Raw genomic sequence first — 18,778 nt, forward strand, 5'->3', positions numbered from 1 at the left:
CATTAAGGTTGGCTGGCTGGATGGGTCCTAAGATCCCGATGTTGTGTTTGGGGGGGGGAGTGATGCATCGCGGCAGGAGAGATGCCTCATCTCCCCTACCGCGATGCCATCACTCCTCTACCCGAACTGCTGCGGGTCGCAGCAGTTCGGGTAGAAGAGTGATGGCATCGCAGTAGGGGAGATGAGGATCTCTCCTGCCGCGATGGTTAGGTTGCCAGGCCGCTGAACTGATGGTGCCAGTGGCCATCAGCTCAGTGGCCCCTTTTTCGGCACTTAGACCTGGTTTTATTTTGTCTAAGTGAAAAAGGTCTAAGTGCCGACTAAACTGTATTGGTTATACCTGTTGTACGGTTAGATGTAGGTCAGCCCACCTCCCGCCCTTTCCCCTCCTCTAAAATCGCCTCTTTTCGTTCAGAGGCAGGGTAAAGGCATAAGCCGGTTTTAGATGCATCTAAAACTAGCTTTGATTATCTGTACTTGGACGATCTGTCTTTTTGATTGTCTAAGTACCAATTTAGGCCACTTTGTGAATGTTTTTTTGTTTTTTATTATGAGCCCAATATTGTTTTGATATACTTCCCCTTGCTGTTTTTTCTGATTTTCTCAGTTTCAGGCTTATTATGTTACTTTTTCAGCCTTCGTGAGATCTTATAGAATAATAATAATATTACAACTACTTTTATCAGGAGATTGTTTTTCTACACAGTAAGCCACTATATCGTTCTGATTTTATGCTCCATAGCATCGGCTTCTCTATGATAATTCCTCCTATTTTTATCCTCTAAAGCTATTCTTTTAAAGAAAATCCTGCTTTAATTTTGATTATGAAATTCCTTTCCCTTTTTCTTTCGTATCTACCCAAGCCTGCTCTATATAGGTGCATTAGCCAGTAGCCTCTCTTATTTGGTTCTTAAATCTTTTTGGTGTCTCTATCACATATATATTTATATTCAACTGCCTCTAGGAGGTCATTTATTATTTTTAAACCTCCATGCTTCTCGGGTTTCTCTGTTTACCTCTTGTAGAACATGGAGTTTCTTTCTTCATTTTGTCCATTAGGTTCCTTCTCTTGTCTCCACAATCTCATATCAGATATTTGATCTAAGTTAATTACGAGGCAACTCAGGTTTTTCTGAGTTTTTGGAACCCAACTCTCCCTCCATCCCATTTATTGAAGCTAGGGAGTTCCACATGATAGAATAGGCTCCTGCTTGTCTAAGGATAAAGCACAGTTTCTTACCATAATGGGTGTTATTCTGAGACAGTAGGCAAATATTCTCACAACCCACCCACCTCCCCTAGTTGGCTTCTTCATTTGGGCATAGAACTAACGACCTCGCAAGCTGGCGTCGGGTGGGAAGGCACTCGTGCATGTGCGGTGTGGGCAGTCTAAAAAGCTTGCTAAAGCTTAATGTGACTTTTCACCGTCCTTACCAGGGTTCCGTGGATGATGTCATTCACATGTGAGAATATCTGCCTGCTGTCCCAGGATAACACCTGTTACAGTAATTAACTGTGCTATCCCTGAACTTGGCAGGTATTTACTCGTGTGCCTGAGTCCTGTTTGTTGAAGGAAAAATATAGCCTTTCACCTGTAACACCTGTTTTCTGTAGACAGTAAGACTAACCACTTGTTCCTTTCCTCTTGTCTCCTTGAGAGTTGCATTCTTTCTTGAGCTTTGGAACTAATTGAGGAATTGGGAAGAAAGTTGCATGCTAGAAAGGCCATACATGCATAGAATATTACAGTATTTCTGAGCTCTAAAAGAACTCTTCCATTCCATTATCATCAGATGACATCAGCTACTTGTGTGCCTGATCCTGCTGTCTATGGAAAATATGGATGAGAAGTAGTATTTTTTCTGAAACGCGGAACTAAACCACCATGCGAGCTTATATATTATTTTTAATTAATTTAAATCATTGTTTTTTTTTATTAATATAATTTCTATAATTTTATAGTTCATCATGTTGTACTTGATTATATGATTCCATCTAAGTCAATAAAAAATAACACTATGGCTTCTTAGAGGATAATCTCCATTATTTTGTTTATAATAAATATGATGTGCAACATTAAGACCCCCTTTTATCAAGCCATGTTAGGTTTTGTTTTTTTTAAATCACTGGCCGCTGTGGTAAAAGTTCTGAGGCTTGTAGGAATTCTATCGCCAGTGGCTGGCGATAAAAAACCCTAATGCGGCTTGATTAAAGGAGTCCTAAATGTAATAGTTGATACATAAAATAAGATTTTGCCACAATATTTTCACTCCTTTATATATCTTTGTTTTTTTGCTTTTGAGGTTGACTTGTGCAGCAAAAAATTAGATCGAGCTGAGCAATTGATTGGAGGACTTGGAGGAGAAAAAACTCGCTGGAGCCAAACTGCTTTGGAACTTGGGAAGTTGTATATCAATCTAACAGGAAATATCCTTATTTCATCAGGAATTGTGGCCTACCTTGGAGCTTTCACATCTAGCTATCGACATGTAATGATTTCAAGACAGCATTATTTGTTTGTTAATTTTAATGTGAAAAATTAGTCATAATTCCTTGAACATATATGTTGAATGAAAAAGATGAAAACCAAACAGCTGTATTTTAGCTGCAAAAATTCCAGTCTTTCTTATTTTTTGTGTCTTCTAGAAGCCTAAAAGGTAATAGCCCTATTTCTTAACTGGTTTTTTTTTGTGTGTGTGTGTGAGGGGGGGGAGGGGGTTGTATTGGGACAGTGGAGGAATAACTTTTTGAAAAAAGCTTCTTGTTTGCTACATTTGCTTCTCTTTATCTTTTCTTCTTAAAAGTCTTTTGAGTTCATACCTGTTTGGAAGAGATTTTTGGCAGTCGCAGAATAGGAAAAAAAAACTTTTGAAAATAAGACATTTAGGCCCTGATTCTCCAAAGTGCCGTCCCGATTTTAGGCAGCTGTAGGCGTCCTACAGCTGTCTAATCAGCCAATCGGGATGCACGTTTTTTTAAAAAAAAATGCTCCCCAGGCAGGCCTAAAGGCACCTCCGGGAGCCTAGGGAGATCCGCAAGATGCCTAAGCTCGTCTAAGCCTAGGCGGCCCTACGCATCTCCCTAGTAGAGGAGAAGCTTAAAATGTAGGCCAGCAAAATGCTGGTCTACATTGTAAGTAGACGCGACCGCTATACTTATCGCGGCAAGGGATCTCTCTGCCGCTATAAGTATAGCGGGCCGCAGCCTGTCCAATCACTGGCAGGAGGGTGCCCAATCCCTCCTGCCCGAAGACGCACCCCCCTGACACTATCGACCGCCCCCCCCCGACATTACCGATCTCCCCCCCCAACAATATCGATCGCTGGCAGGAGGGTGCCCAATCCCTCCTGCCCGAAGACACACCTCCCCCTCCCCAGCGCTAAAAACCCCCAAACCTCCACTCCATCAAACCTGTTCTTACGGCCAGATGAGTCTTGCACGTCCAGCCGGCAGGCACCGCCTCGTCGAAATGAGGCGGGCCCGCCCCTTCCCGGCCCATCCCGCCGAAGCCTAAGGCCTGATTGGCCCAGGCTCTAGAAGCCTGGACCAATCAGGCCTTAGGCATAGCGGGTCCGCCCATCCCCACTAAGTCTAAGGTCTGAGCACAAATAGTGGCTGAATATCACTACTAAGAGGGAAATTCTGTAAATGGTGTCTATAAGATAGGTGCCTTTCACTTGTCAAATCACAATTAGGTGTCTTTTACTGAATCGTGCCCACCGGCACCTAAATTAAAACTTAGGTGGCTGTATTGTAGGCCAGGGTTTTAAAGGCCTACATTATATGTACCTAAGTCCTTTAGAGAATTGCGCCTAGTGTCTCCTAAGTCAATCTCCACCCCTAGGCACACCTATTTTGGTGTTAGGCACTATTAGGCACCATGCGATAGACATCTACCTTTTGTAGAATCATGCTTAAAAAGATGGGTGTATATCTTCCAATTAATTTTTATTTTTTTTTCAATTATGAACTTGTTAAAACTTATAATTGAAGCCAGTTTATTATTTAAAGCTCCCTTTTACTAAGCCATGGGAGTGAGTGCTACGCGGCAAATGCTTCTAAGCCCATCCAATCTCTATGGGCGTTGAAGCATTTAACGTGTCGGCCCACTCTATTGGGCTTAGCAAAATAGGGGGTAAGTTGGGTGTCTAACTTTAGGTGCCTAACCTTTTATTTAGGTGCCTTTTATAGAATTTGCCTCTAACTTCATAAATTTGCACTCTGCCTCTTATCCCGCCAATTTAAACTATATAAATTGTGGCAATAGAGTAACTTATATGAATAAAATTTATAGACCTATTATTTAAAAGGAAATATCCTGATAACTTCCACAATTATTAGGATATTTCCCTTAGTGTTGCTGAATATCAGCAGATAGCCAAAGCTATTAGCTTAATTCTGTGGTAACGGTCCCGAAGCCCATAGAGATTTAAAGGGCTTCGGGGCTGTTGCCGCGCGGTAGCCACTAGTGCAGCTTCGTAAAACAGGGGGTAAAATAGTGTAGGCAAATTTGGATGTGTGCTTAATTTGCATGGGCAATTATTTGAATAATGAGATAATTTGCATTGATAATTGGGATCTTAACAAGCAATTATTTGTACTAATTGGAATGAAATAAAATTTACCTGCTGTTCCAAATAGGGGGCATAGCCAGGGGAGGATCTAGGGCAGATCAGGGTATTTCTGCAGTTTACATGCATGATTGAACTTAATTTAGGCACAAGGATTTACACCATGTTTCATTTGGTGTAATTGGCTGTACCTAAAGTTAGGCATGGTTCCTGGCACCAAGCGCTATTCTGTAAATGGCACCTAACTTTTAGCATCGTTTGTGGAATAGGGCTAAGTGCTGTTTTTGTCAGTGCCAATTTTTTTAGGCACCATTTATACAATCTAGCCCTATCTGTATAATGCCGGGGCAGTATGTGGGCAGAACGAGCAGTCAGTGATGATATTCAATACGCTAACCAAATAAATATCCAAATAAAGTTAGAACAGCAAAAAGGCTTCCTAATTTCGTCTGTTTAAGTATCAGGATAACTTTGGTGATCATCTGGATTTAATTCAGCCTCAGCATCTGGTTTTTAAAATAACGCCAATAGCCAAGGCTGAAAGTGCTACCCAAAAGTTCGGGGAACGTGAACAGTGCGCGCAAACTGGATATAGGATGCCCTTCTGCCGCTAGAGGTGTCTAGCAGTATGCTTTGTGAATCAGTGTGCCAATGGGCGTGCACCTGAGTGGTCGTGTTGTTTTGTTCTGTACGATTTTGTAAGGTTGTGTTTTAGTGACTCGGCGGATTTTGATATGACAGATTTTACTGAGCAAAGAATCTGCATCCAAATTTTGTTTCAAACTTTAAAAAAACTGTTGCAGTGACCAATCGTATGCTTCAGGAAGCTTTTGGAGACAAAGCAAAACCTTTCTTTGGTACAAACGCTTCAAGGACAGATGAAGATCTGTTCACGACGATGACCTTTCCAGATGACTGTCAACAAGCACAACACCGGAAACCATAGCAAAGGTTTGTGAGACTATCCTAGCAGATTGTAGGCAAACTATCCAAGATGTTTGTGAGATAGTAGGACAGTTATACTGTGAGGTTTTGAAGCGGTTGAGCGAGAGCATTCGGCACAAACACCCAAGACAAGAAGAAAAACAAAAATTGGTTGCTCCACCATGACAACGCGCCCGTTCACACATAACTCGTTGTTCGATAATTCTTGACTTCCAGAAACATTATAGTGATTATGCACCCTTCCTATTCACCTGACTTTGCCCCCTGTTATTTTTTTTCCTATTCCCCAAAATGAAATTACCACTGAAAGGGCACCGTTTTAACACGAATGAAGAGATCCAAGTAGAATCGCAGTAGGTCTTCAAGGCACTCACCCATGATGACTTCCATAGATGCATGGACTCATGGGAAAAATGCTGGAATCACTGTATACATTCTCAAGGGGACTACTTCAAAGGAGATGGTGGAAACTAGGAATTTTGATAAGCAATTTTTTTTTTTTTTTACAATTGAATTCCCTGAACTTTTGGGTAGCACCTCGTATGTGTTTTGCGGGCTGTGAAATTGATACAAAATCACTTGTACATTCACCTCCTGCTGCAACTGCATAAATAATTTTGAATATCAACTCCAGTTGTTTATACAACAAGAATTATACATCATAGGTTAAAAATCAACAAAAAGTTGCATTAAACATCAGCATATGATAGTTAAATCTGCAGCTTTCCACAAAGGTACAATGTGCTTTTCTTTTCCAGATGCAAACAAAGGAATGGGAAATGTTATGTAAAAATGGAGATATACCCTGCTCTGATGATTTCTCCCTTGTTGGAACTTTGGGAGAACCTGTGAAAATCCGAGCATGGAACATTGCTGGCTTACCCTCTGACAACTTTTCCATTGATAATGGCATCATCATTTCGTAAGTAATCAGCAGAAGGCTTTTCAGCTCAGTATTTTTTATATGGATTTGTTTTATGGTCAGTGTGCAACTGGGCATTGGGAGAGTTTTCACAGAAAATCCTTAATAGCCAATTTATTGATTCATACTTTTCTGTAGGATAGAGAAACAGCCAAAAGTTTGAACTTCAATTATTAAACATAGATTAGAAGCTGTATAAAACTCAGGGCTAATGGGCTTCATGCACTTAGGGGCTGATTCTGTAAGTGGTGCCTACCACAGCAGGTGCCTAGAAAATGGGTATCTGCCACATATCAATCGTGGCCAGGCACCACTTTCAAAATCAGGGATACCAGTGTCTAGCAAAGAACCTAGGCGCAGGAAATGTAGGCCAGGCCTACATTTCCAGCAACTAGGATTTTTGCAGAATCATGGCTAGCATTGCTTAGAGATATAGAAGTCCAGCACTGCCCCTAAACACACCCAGTTCTTGGCTTTGACATCATTACACAACACTAGGTACCATGGACCTAGGTACTGGTCCCAGAGGCTACCTAGCATTGCCTAATTTTTTATTTTGATGAAGTTTTAGTTGGTTTTTAATGGCGCAACCAATTTTCATGCCAATTAGAACCAATTAAAACTCTTAAGTTAGTCGCTGGTAGGTGCGATCTAGGCACCTGCCAGTGACTAACTTTCGGTGGCTTTGTGAGAATCTGTCCCTTTCTCTCTCTCTCTCTTTTTTTTTTTTTTTACTTTACTTCTGGCAGTGGCATAGCTAGGACTGAATGGGCCCCAGGAAGAAAAATTAAGATGGGGCCCATATAATACCATATCTCCCAAGATAGAGGGGCTAGATTAAGGGGATGGGAGGAGGATCCTTCAGAGCTCCAGTGTACAAACCACATTTGAGCCTTATATAGAAAACCTGTAATAGAAATAGAAGCTAGAATTCAAGATATCAGAGATGCACATTTCGCAAAGCTGACATATTATAATTAATAAATTCAGGAAAAAAATACTTTTTGTCTACCTTTATTTTGTCTCTTTTCTGCTTTTCATTTTTTATTTTCTTAAATCTCTTTTCAGGATTTTCTGTCCTTTGCCAATGTTTTCTCTTTATTCTTTTTTTTCTCTATTCTTCTCTCTTTATTCCCATAATTCATCTTTCCTCTGCATCCCTATTCCAGCTTCAATCCTCTGTGTCTCTGTCCCTGTCCCTATCCCTCTCCCCCATGCTCAGCCCTTGCTCTCTTAGTGTCTCTATTCCTCCCCATGGCCAGAATCTCTTCTCTGTGTCCCTGTCCCTATGATCCTTCTATACCCTTAGGAAGACCTCACTGCAGCCCCCCCCCCTTTACTAAGCCACTGCTTGGACTCTTTTTCAAAAGAAAAAAAATCCAAAAAGTGGCATAAAGGGGCTGATAGATTCTTTTCTCACCAAACCATTCCAATTTGCTAATTTTAAAACCTAGCTTCTAGACAGATTTCTATGCTGTTCATCTGCTGTCTGTCTAAATCTCAAGGGGACATGTTAGATGCGTGGTTTGTGTGGGGCTAGGGTGGGCTTATGACTTGGATGTTTCTCTGCCATAATTGAACATTTAAGAATTTGTCCAAGGTACTTTGGACATCTGGGGCTAGACATCTTTGTCTCTTTGTCTCCACTTATCCAGCTTCCCTTCCTTCCACTCACCCTACCCTAGACCCAGAATATCCCCCCCCCCCTCCCCGGTCTGGTATCACTCTTTCCCTCCATTGGTCCAGCTTATCTCCCCCTTCAGTACCAGTATCTCTTTTTCCCCTTTACTTGCCCCAGGAAACAGCATCTCTCCCCCTTTCTGATCTTTCTCTCTCTGTCTCCCTCCACATCCTCTTGGGTCCAGCATCGTTTCTCACCTTTTCTTCTCCAGGTCTCTTTCTCTTCCCTGTCTCCCCATGCAGGTCCTGGTATCTCTCTCTCTCCCCCCTCTCTTCAGGTCCTGATATCTCTATCTTCCTCTGTTCACATCCACCTGTGGTCTGGCATCTTTTTGCTTCCACAACTCCCCCCCCCTTAGGCCTTAGCATATCTCCCCTTCCAGCCATTTCTCCTCCAGCATTCTCTCCCTGCAGGTTCCAACATCTCTCTAACCCTCCCTTTCCTACCCCTATGGCCCTTGAAACCTGTGGTGGGCGGCAGGTGGGCAGCAGTGATAACAAGATAAAAAGACTGCCTCTGGTTGGCACCACCAGGATCTTTCCTCTACTGCATTGTGTCCACAGGAAGTGATATCAGAGAGGTGGGCCAAGGCAGTAAAAGGGCCTTAGCAGCACTGGATAGAGGCTATCTACCTTGCTGTCTCTGCTGCCTGCCTGTCATATGTTTTGAGAGTCACAGGGGGATACCAGACCTCTGGGGTGGGGAAGGAGAGAGAAAGGGGAGAAATGCCAAGACTTGTTGGTGTAGGGGAGGGGGGTGGAGCAACAGCAAATTGCCCCTACCATTGGACATCCCTGGGTATTTTGCCAGGTTCACTCAATGGTAGTTCTTGTACAATCCCACTTATTTTCGGGACCAGTTGGTTATTTCTGTCTACCCACCACGGTCTGTAGGAAGCCTCAAAACTTCAGAGGCTTTAATCCCTCCCCCTCACACCTCATAATCATGCTCTATGTAAAACGCGACACCCAACGCACATACTGTGGTGGACAACAAGACTAAATAAATTCTCCTAGTGTCCCTTTTTATATCTGTTCCCCGCCAGCATTTGGGTCATGTTGACTGACTGGTACCGACGGCCTAGTCCCAGACACTTCTGACACACCATCATGTGACACTCTAACACTCTTCTTAAATTAACAAAGATTTTCCTGATTAAGGGCTAGATTTACTAAACTTACCGATCCTGTAACGATGGAATCAAAACCAGTTTTACTGGTTTTGCGATCGTTCCTGTTTCCTGACCCGATTCACTAAACTGCTGTCCAATGAATCTCCTATCCAATCTGATCCACCCATGCAAATGAGTAAAACCCCATGCAAAATAGTCAAGCGATTGATTCACTAACAATTGCTTGGCTATTTTGCATCAAGTTTTACAATTGTAAAACCTGACTGCTGTAGACCTGTTGGTAACTGTGTTACCAACAGGTCTGCCTGCTGTTTGTTTGGAGGGGAAAGAAGAAGTTGGCCCAATGACAGGAGGTAGTCAGCATCCCTCCTGCCATATTTTGGAGCGCGGTGGGGGGAGCGCCGATCGCAGGAGGGAGTCAGCATCCTTTCTGCCATATTTTGGAGCGTGGTGGGGGGAGTGCCGATGGCAGGAGGGAGTTGACATCATCCTGCCATTTTTTTGGGGGGAAGGGAGAAAGTGCTTTGTTGGGGTGGGGGGGGCTTTTTTTCATTTTTTTTATTGGCTAGATATTTTGCGTGTGTAATACACACAAAATATCTGGCCCATTAAAAAAAAAAAAAGCCGGCAGAAGCCCTGACAGCAGCGACAGGAGGCTGCTTCTCCTGTCACTACTGTCAGGGCTCTTCCTCAACTCAATTGTTCACTGAGCGATTGAGTTGGGGAGTTTGCATGCAAATCATTTAAATGCAAAAAAGATAATGAATCAATCGCTGTTTCAAAATTGGCCAACAGCAATTGAATCACTATCTTTAGTGAATCTGGGCCTAAATGATGAGGGTTGAAGTGTCTGTGATTAACATTGCTGGATTAACTGTCTGAATACCGGGATTAACTGTTTTAATGATGCGAGATGAACTGTCGCAGGATTAAGTGTCTGTGGGATTAAGTGACAAGTGTCTATAATTAACTGTCGCAGGACTAAGTGTCGCAGTATTAACTGTCTGAATACCGGAAAAAAAAGATACATTTCCGATACATTTCCTTGAGCTGAGGGTAGTCCGTAATACTTTACAGATTTCAAAGATCATTTGGCCAATAAAATTATTCTAGTTTAAATGGACAACCAGGTAGTCATATACTAACTACATCGACAAACATGGAGGAACATTTTCCTTGGAGACTACTAGAATATATATCAGAGCTATCTCTCATGGAATGACTCCCACCTACAAAATCTAGCAGGGAAAAACAATATCCTGATTGTACAAGCAAAGGAGTGGGTCCTTGATTTTGAAATAGTGGAAAGGATATTTTGTGAGTAGGCAACATCTGCAATATGTCCATTGGCATCTCTTCAGAACAGGAGGATTTCTTAGTTCTATTCCAGATTTTTCCCTCCTTCAACCATTGTCCATAAGGAAGAATTCTCGTGTTAATCACACAGGTATAGGGGATTATGTTGCATTCCAGCATCAAGTCCCTAGCCCTCACAGCTTAGATATTTAGATAGATGAACCTGCTTGATAGTGTGTTGCAGGTACAATTACCATCTCAGCATTCAGACTGATAAGTTCTTATTTCTGGTGGTGGTCAGTGAACTTAAGGCCTTAGTGATTGATCCACCCTATAAAATCTTTTTTTTAAAAAAATATATTTTATTGAGCAAATCAAGAAAAAACACAGAACACAACAAAAGGCAGCCGTGCCAAAAGAGCAATAATACACCATGGCAAACCCTAAGTACAAGGCATCAACAAAGAATACAACAATCACACAGTGCCATAAAGAATCAAGTGCTCAGAAATTATTTTACAAATATCACCCCAAAGATATCCAACCTCCCCCCCAGCCCCCCCTCCCACGTGGATGGCACAACAAGAAGAAAGATGTCAGAAAAACACAGGTATGGAAAACACAGGTATGTATATATATATGAGTGAGTGAAGAAACAAGCAACAAGCGCCAGAGAGCAGAAAAGAAAGAGGTGCAGTTCCCCATATCCTATGAGTTAAGCAGTAAACTCCTAGAACGATGCGGTAAAGCCGTCCAATAAGCCTCCCAAATCTCCTGAAAACGATCCCAACTACGGGGAACCCTACCGGACACAGCCCGGCGCTCCAGCAAGGCCAATTCAAAGAGTGAACGTTGCCATTGTACCACCGTTGGGATAGCCTGCTCCCGCCAGCACACCAAAATTGCCCATTTGGCCAGTAAGAAGGCTTTCTGCACAAACAAACGGTGCCCTACGGACATAGATCCCATCCCATCCAGAACATAAAAAAGAACAATCAAAGGAGAACAAGCTGGCAAATTCGGCACGAAAGAGCGAAGATAAGACCAAACCCGAGACCAGAACCGCTGTATACGGGAGCAGGACCAAAACATATGCCCCAACGTGGCTCCAGAAGAGGCACATTTAGGGCAAGTATCCCTGTCAGCGAAACCCGCTCGAAAGGCTCGGACTGGTGAAATGAAAGCTCTATGCAAGAACTTATATTCCTGCTCCTGATGAATCATACTTGAAGAAACAGCCGCAATGCTGCCAAAACCATGGGAAAGCACATCCGGCGAGATGTCACTCTGCAAGTCCTGGCTCCAGGCGCGTGCCAAGTGACCAGTCTGAGTATCAGGACACAAGGTCAGTAAGGTCGAGATATAATAGCTCAGCTTAGGGGCCACCAGTTCCCATAAAGCCAGACACCTACCCAAGCTATCAGCACTGTGAGCTGACACCCCCAATGCGTCTAGGCCAGAGATATAATGACGCACCTGAAAGTACCTGAACATATCAACAATGTCGAGGTTGTATAAGGACTGAAGTTCCGAGGGGGTAAGCAGGCGCCCCCGCTCATGTAGAAGGTCCCCCACTCTTTTAATGCCCCGGGAATGCCAAATACTAAAAGTCCGAGTCTCCGAACCCGGAGTAAAGTCCAGATTTCCTACCAAGGGAAGAAACGGTGTCTCACTAAAGTTCAAAGAAAACTTCCTACACAAGAGTTTCCAGCCCCAGCGCATATAGGCCCAGACAACATGAGTCCGTATAGGCAGGGACAAGCAGATAGAAGGAGCATGAAGAACATACAACCCCACCACCGGTCCCAACAAATCCTTTTCTAGTGGATAATTTAGGGCAACCGAACTTTCAAGACACCAATCACGGAGAACCCTCAGCCCACAGGCCAAATTATAGAGCTGAAGGTCAAGCAGACCAAATCCACCCATAGAGAGAGGTAACATTAACACATGAAGTGGTAGGCGAGGCCTTCTGCCACCCCACAGAAAGGTCCGCAACGCTTTATATAAAACATCCAAATCCCTACATTTCAGCCATAAGGGTAAGGTCTGTAGAAGATACAACCATCGAGGCACCAGCATCATATTATACAAATAGATACGCCCGAACAAAGAGAGAGGGAGTGCACCCCAGAGACGTAGGAGCTCAACCGTTTTTTTAAATTAAGGGCCCCACATTAGCCTCATACAACTGATTCAGAGCGGAAGGTACATAGACCCCTAAATATTTAACCTGGAGAAGTGTCGCTCTCAGTGGGAAAAGAGGCCACATCACATCAATATCAAGATGTAAAGCCATAGCCTCTGATTTAGAGACATTAAGCTTCAATCCAGAGAGCTCCCCAAAACTATGAAAGAGATCCAATAAAGGACCTAGAGCCTTCTTCGGGTCCGTAAGAATAACCATAATGTCGTCAGCAAAAGCCATGCAGCGGATCGACGAGCCGCCCACCTCCACCCCTGAGAGATCCGGATGATGCTGAAGCCGGATCAATAAAGGCTCCAAAAACAAGATGTATAAAAGTGGGGACAACGGGCAACCCTGCCTAGCCCCCCTCTCCAGTCGAAATACTGAGGAGGGACAGCCATTAACTAGCACCGCTGCCGCCGGGTTGGAATACAAGGTTCGCAAGGCCTGCAGGAAGAACCCCGAGATCCCATATCTAGCCAATAACGGAAAAAGAAAGGCCCATTCGACCCGATCAAATGCCTTCTCCGAGTCAAAACTAATGACCAGAGAAGGAATTCGATGGTAGTCACAATGTGCCATAGCCAACAAAAGTTTGCATACATTATGACCCGCCTGCCTGCCCGGCACAAAACCGACCTGATCCTCCTGTATCAAAGTGGGCAAATAAGGAGCCAGGCGGTGCGCTAACAATTTGGCCAATATTTTTAAGTCCACATTAATAAGGGAAATAGGGCGGTAGGATTCGACCAGGCTATGGTCCTTTCCCGGCTTAGGCAGAACTGTAATAAGAGCCTGATTTGCCAGCTCGGGAAAGGAGCCATGTTCAATGGCTTGATTAAAATAGCGACAAAGCAGGTCCACAATGTAGCCACTAAGAAGCCTGAAAAATTCACCACTGAACCCATCAGTTCCCGGAAATTTACCCAGGGGAAGCCTCTTCACAACACCTATAACCTCTTCCCGAGAAATAGGGAGGTTCAAAACCTCACTAGCAGCATCCGGCAAGATGGGTAATGCCATAGAGTCAAGGAAGTCCTCAATCAATTGAGCCTTATCCACGACCTCTGCCGTGTAAAGTGTTTGGTAATATTGAACAAAAAGGGTCTCCAGCTGCGATTGCTGAGTCACAAGCTGTCCCGGAGCAGAGCACAGTGAAGAGATCAAAGTAGGACCTTTCCACCCCTTAGTCAAATTGGCAAGCATTCGACCAGGCCTATTACCAAACCTATGAAATTTATATTTGGAATAAAATAAAGAATTATGTGCCCGCTCATGCAATAAGGTATTGAAAGCCGTCTGGGCAGTATAGAAGTCATGCCGATGTTGTGTGGTGGGAGAACGAATAAACAACTGATGGCTGAGTTTAACCCTCTTTTCCAAATCCAAAATCTTAGAAGCTAAAATCTTACGCTTACGGGAGCTATATTCTATAATGGCCCCCCCGCAACACCGCCTTAGATGTACTTCAAAAAAGGTCCCCGTCCTCCACATGCTCCCCATTGAAGGAAACAAAATCTCTCCAGTACTTGATCAGAAAGGAGGAAAAATCGGGGTCATGATAAAGAGCTGCAGGAAATCTCCATCTATATCCACCACCCTGATTCCCACCCCCCCACCCCCCAGCAGCAGGTCAAGCCATATCGGAGCATGGTCCGAAATAGCCAAGGCCCCAATAGACGCCCCAGAGACACAGTGAAAAGAAGAACGGGAAAGAAGAGTATAGTCAATCCTAGCAGATGTGTGATGTACCTTAGAAATATGAGTGTAATCATGGTCCCCAGGATGCAGAGTACGCCACACATCCACCAGATCCAGGGTCTGTATAAAAGACTGCAGTCCATTATCAGATCTAGGGGAAGTGCGTGTAGACCCCCCAGAACAATCCAGACTGGAGTCAAGTACAGAGTTAAAGTCCCCCAAAAGAACCAGGGGAGCAGAGAACTGAGATTGTAAAGGGAGAAGAGCACCCAAAAGCCTTTTGAAATAGGAACGCTGTGCCACATTAGGAGCATAGACAGAGGCTAGGAGTACCCGCTGTTGATGGAGCATACCCTGAACCAGCACAAAGCGTCCCTCTGGGTCAGAAATGACCTTAGTCATAGTAAAAGGTACAGACTTATGAATAAGAAGAGCCACCCCTGCCTTAGCTTTGGATGAGGAGGCATGATAACACTGACCAACCCATGAACGCTTCAGTTTAGCATGCTCAAGCGCAGAGAGTTTTGTCTCATGCAAACCAGCAATGTCTGCCTGATGACGGGCCAGACATTGAAGGATCTTTGCTCGTTTAATCGGGGAATTTATCCCGGAAACATTCCATGAGACACAGCGAAGTCCCCTCTTAGCTCTCACGGGCCCCTACAGAAAGGATTAGCAAGCAGAATAAACAAAAACTGCTGCCAGGGCGCCCAGCCCTCACCCCAGCAGACACACCACAAACACTCACTCACCCAAGAATCAAACACATCCACATCCCCCCCCCACAAACCCCCCCAACCTTCCCAACCACCCCCTCCCCCCACCCATCCCCCCTGAGTCAAATCACCATCCACTATACCAAACAGATCGAGGGTGCCCCCATGCCAATAGCACCCCCTCCCCCCCACATATGCAAACCCAGCATACCAGGAACCAAATAAAACAGAACAGTGAAAAAAACAGAAACAGAACAGCAAATGTACAGGGTAACAGTGGGCAGACCTATGTTCCATGTCCAGGAATGCCCAGGCTAGGAAGGTGCCAGCCTCATGTCCCCTACAAGTCTCCAGTCCCCCCTATGCCGCCCGTGGAACAGAAACTCCCAGGCAGTAGGAGGGCAAGATCCGGGAAAATGAAGAACACACAGGCACAGTCCGCCGGGCAATTCAGGCCACACCATCCGGGGACGGGAACCACTGCAGCAATTGTGCCTGAGCCGCTTCACACGTGTCGAACACATGCGGCTGTCCCTGGTAAAGCACACGAAGCCTGGCTGGGAACTGTAGAGTAAAACGAACATCCCTGTCCATCAGCTTCTTGCAAACAGGAGAGAACCCTCTCCTGAGGGACGCCACCTTGACGGAGTAATCTTGGAAAACAAGGATCCTCTGATTCTGGAACGTAAGATCTTTCTTCTTGCGGTAGGATTTCATAATCTGGTCTTTGATGGCAAAGTTAAGCAGGCGCAGGATGACAATGCGCGGTCTGGCAGCACCATCTACCTTCCTACCCAGCCGATGGGCCCGCTCAATCCGCACAGGGCCCAAAGCAGCTGTATCCAAGAGCTCAGACGAGAGCCACTTCTCCAGGACAGTAGCCAGAGTAGCATCAGGCACCACTTCAGGTATGCCCATGAGGCGCAAGTTGTTCCGACGTGAACGGTTCTCCAGATCATCAATCTTGTCTGTGCAAGCGGACACCTGGGTGCACAGCGTAGCTAGCTCACATTGCACTGCGTTCAGAGAGTCCTCCGCTGAGCTCACCCGCTGTTCCACCTCCGTCACTCTGCTGTTAAACGCATGCACTGCCGTGGACAAAGTCGCTAAAGTCTCTGTAACCGTGTCCAATTTCGTGCCCAACGCTGATACCACTGCCGCTGTGATTTTGGACACCAGCGGTTCAGTAACAGGGTCTGAGTCCTCAGCCCCGCCTGCCATTTTTTCCTCTGCTGTTGCCTGGGCCTTCCCAAGTGTCCCGTCCTTCTTAGCACTTTTGGTGGACATAACGGCTCCGTTTTTTCGGACAAACTTGTCCATAAAGTGAAGCAAGGTCACTCGCTCCAAATCGGGTCGCTAATCAAAGCTGTAAATAGTTCAAAATAAGCAGAGGGAAGGGAGAGCTACAGAGCTCAGGAAAAACACAGCTTCCCTGCTCACAGCATGGCCACATTAGGGTGGTGTACTGCTATTATTCTTAGGGTAATGCTATATCCCACTTTCCCTTCCCCTCACCAGCTCTCTGACTGGGAAAATTAATAGCATACACAGATGACTGAAAGCATAATATAGGTTTATTCATACAATTTTATAATAATGAAATCATGCAGTAAGGAATCAATAATTTGTTACCATATATTGCATCATCACTCCGGTATCGGGGGACCAGCGAAACATCGGAGGCAGCGCATTCATCTCATATCAGCATCACACGGCTCGTCAGCAGTGGAGAAGTCCCGATTCCACTGAGTTCTGCCTGTCTTTTTATGCCCAGATTATGGTCAGGATCCGGTTTGTATACGTACTCCAATATGAGCATGTCACAAACAAGTTAGGCACTTTTTTGCTCAAATTATTATGGTCAGGATCCGGTTTGTCTATGTGTTCAAACATGAACATATCACAAACAAGTTAGGCACTTTTTTGCTCAAATTATTATGGTCAGGATCCGGTTTGTCTATGTGTTTAAACATGAACATATCACAAACCATTTCCTGCTTTTCCCCCCTTCTCTTGATTAATTCATCCATATCCTGTTTTGACTAAATCTGGCTTGCCAGGTGCAAGTTATCTTTCTGAACTCTAGTTCCCCTTTTAAAAAAAAGAAAGTTGTTATTTGGTATTAGGATCCTTTTAGTAGAAGATGGTTTCTTAAACAGCCATTGTTACTAAAAACAACTCTCAGACTCCAGGTATGTCCCATACGTATCACAGGTGGTTCTAGGCACATGGAGGGGCATAATCAAAAATACATCTAATTCTGTTTTGGACCTAAGTTGCTAGTCGCCCAAATTCAGACATGTTAAAATATTCCTTTTTTTCGAGAATAGTCTACTTCTACGTCCAGCCGTTTGATCGTCCAGACCCCTAAATCGTCTATCTTTATGCCCCATTCTCATAAAAAAATTCATCCAAGTCAAAAATGCCTAGAACAAGACCTTATGGATGTGGGCGGGGTCTGCAAAGTAATGGACTGGACACCCAGACATGGCAACATAGTAGTGCTGCGAACTTCACAAAAAAGATGTCACACAAACATCTCACCACAACTCTCTTATAGGTCATGGTGAGCCCCCAAAACCTACTAGACCCACATATCTACTACCCCAGTAGCCCTTATAGCTGCAGATGGCACCTATATGGCAGTACAATAGGGTTTTGCGAGGTTTTGGGGGGTGCACATGTTTCACCAGGAATGCAGTGGTTAGAGTGGCTTATGGGCCTGGGTCCTCCTCTCTATGGTTCACTAGCCCACCCCCCAGATTACTTAAGCCAGCTCTGTGCAGCTCTGTTAGGTTTTCCTATGCTAGGTGCTGATGTTCTGGAGGCAGGTATGTACATTTTTATTCCGATTTTTATGGTATTGTGAGAGGGGGGGAGGGGGGTTCAGTGATCACTGGGGGAGTTTGGGGGGGTTTGTACTTTGTGTCTGCAGTGGTTATCTAGTCACTTTGGATAACATCTGGGCATTTAGACCTGTTTTTAGATTGCCTAAATCACTACGTACAAGTTCCGTCTAGGCAGTTTCTTTAAACTTTTGGTTATACTTGCAGTACAACTAAGTCTAGGTCAGCCCATATCCCTCCCAAATCCCACCCTCACCACTCCTCCTAAAACTCTAACCCCTTCCCTCCAGGCCAAACTACCAAACTCTAACCATCTCCCCTTCTTTTCCTGTCCCTCCTTGTAATTGAAAACTAGTTACCAATACACTTGACAATTACTCTATGTATCTTCGCTGTATATGTACAGTCTCTTCCTCTGTAAACCGCTTTGAACTGTTTGTGGTATAGTGGTATACAAAAATAAAGTTATTATTATTATTACTCTGGGTATACAGCGGCAGGGAAAAGGCCTAAGCTGGTTTTAGATAAATCTAAAACCTGTATCGATTATCGGCACTTCGACAACCTGTCTTTTTGATCGTCCAAGTGCCGATTTAGATGGGATTTTAGATATATTTTTCCATTTTGATTATGAGCCCCTTAGTCAAAGTTCCAGCCCAAGTTGGTGTCATGCCCATGTTGGTAAATATGCCTTGTACAAGTTGCATTATAAAATAGCCTGAGGTGGCAATTCTATAAACTGGCATCTTATTTTAGGTGTGCCTACTTACAACAGGTCAA

General features: G+C 44.3%; 1 protein-coding gene across 1 annotated transcript in view; it reads left to right on the forward strand.

Moving 5' to 3' along the window:
• Positions 1-18,778, forward strand: part of DNAH7 (dynein axonemal heavy chain 7) — a 707,015-nt gene that overhangs the window by 492,704 nt on the left and 195,533 nt on the right. The window contains exons 42-43 of the mRNA XM_033944671.1: positions 2,304-2,489; positions 6,275-6,438. Coding sequence (XP_033800562.1) covers positions 2,304-2,489; positions 6,275-6,438 — 350 coding nt within the window. The remainder of the gene's footprint in view (positions 1-2,303; positions 2,490-6,274; positions 6,439-18,778) is intronic.

This window comes from Geotrypetes seraphini, chromosome 5 (assembly GCF_902459505.1).
Source record: "Geotrypetes seraphini chromosome 5, aGeoSer1.1, whole genome shotgun sequence".
In the NCBI taxonomy this organism is placed as follows: domain Eukaryota; kingdom Metazoa; phylum Chordata; class Amphibia; order Gymnophiona; family Dermophiidae; genus Geotrypetes; species Geotrypetes seraphini.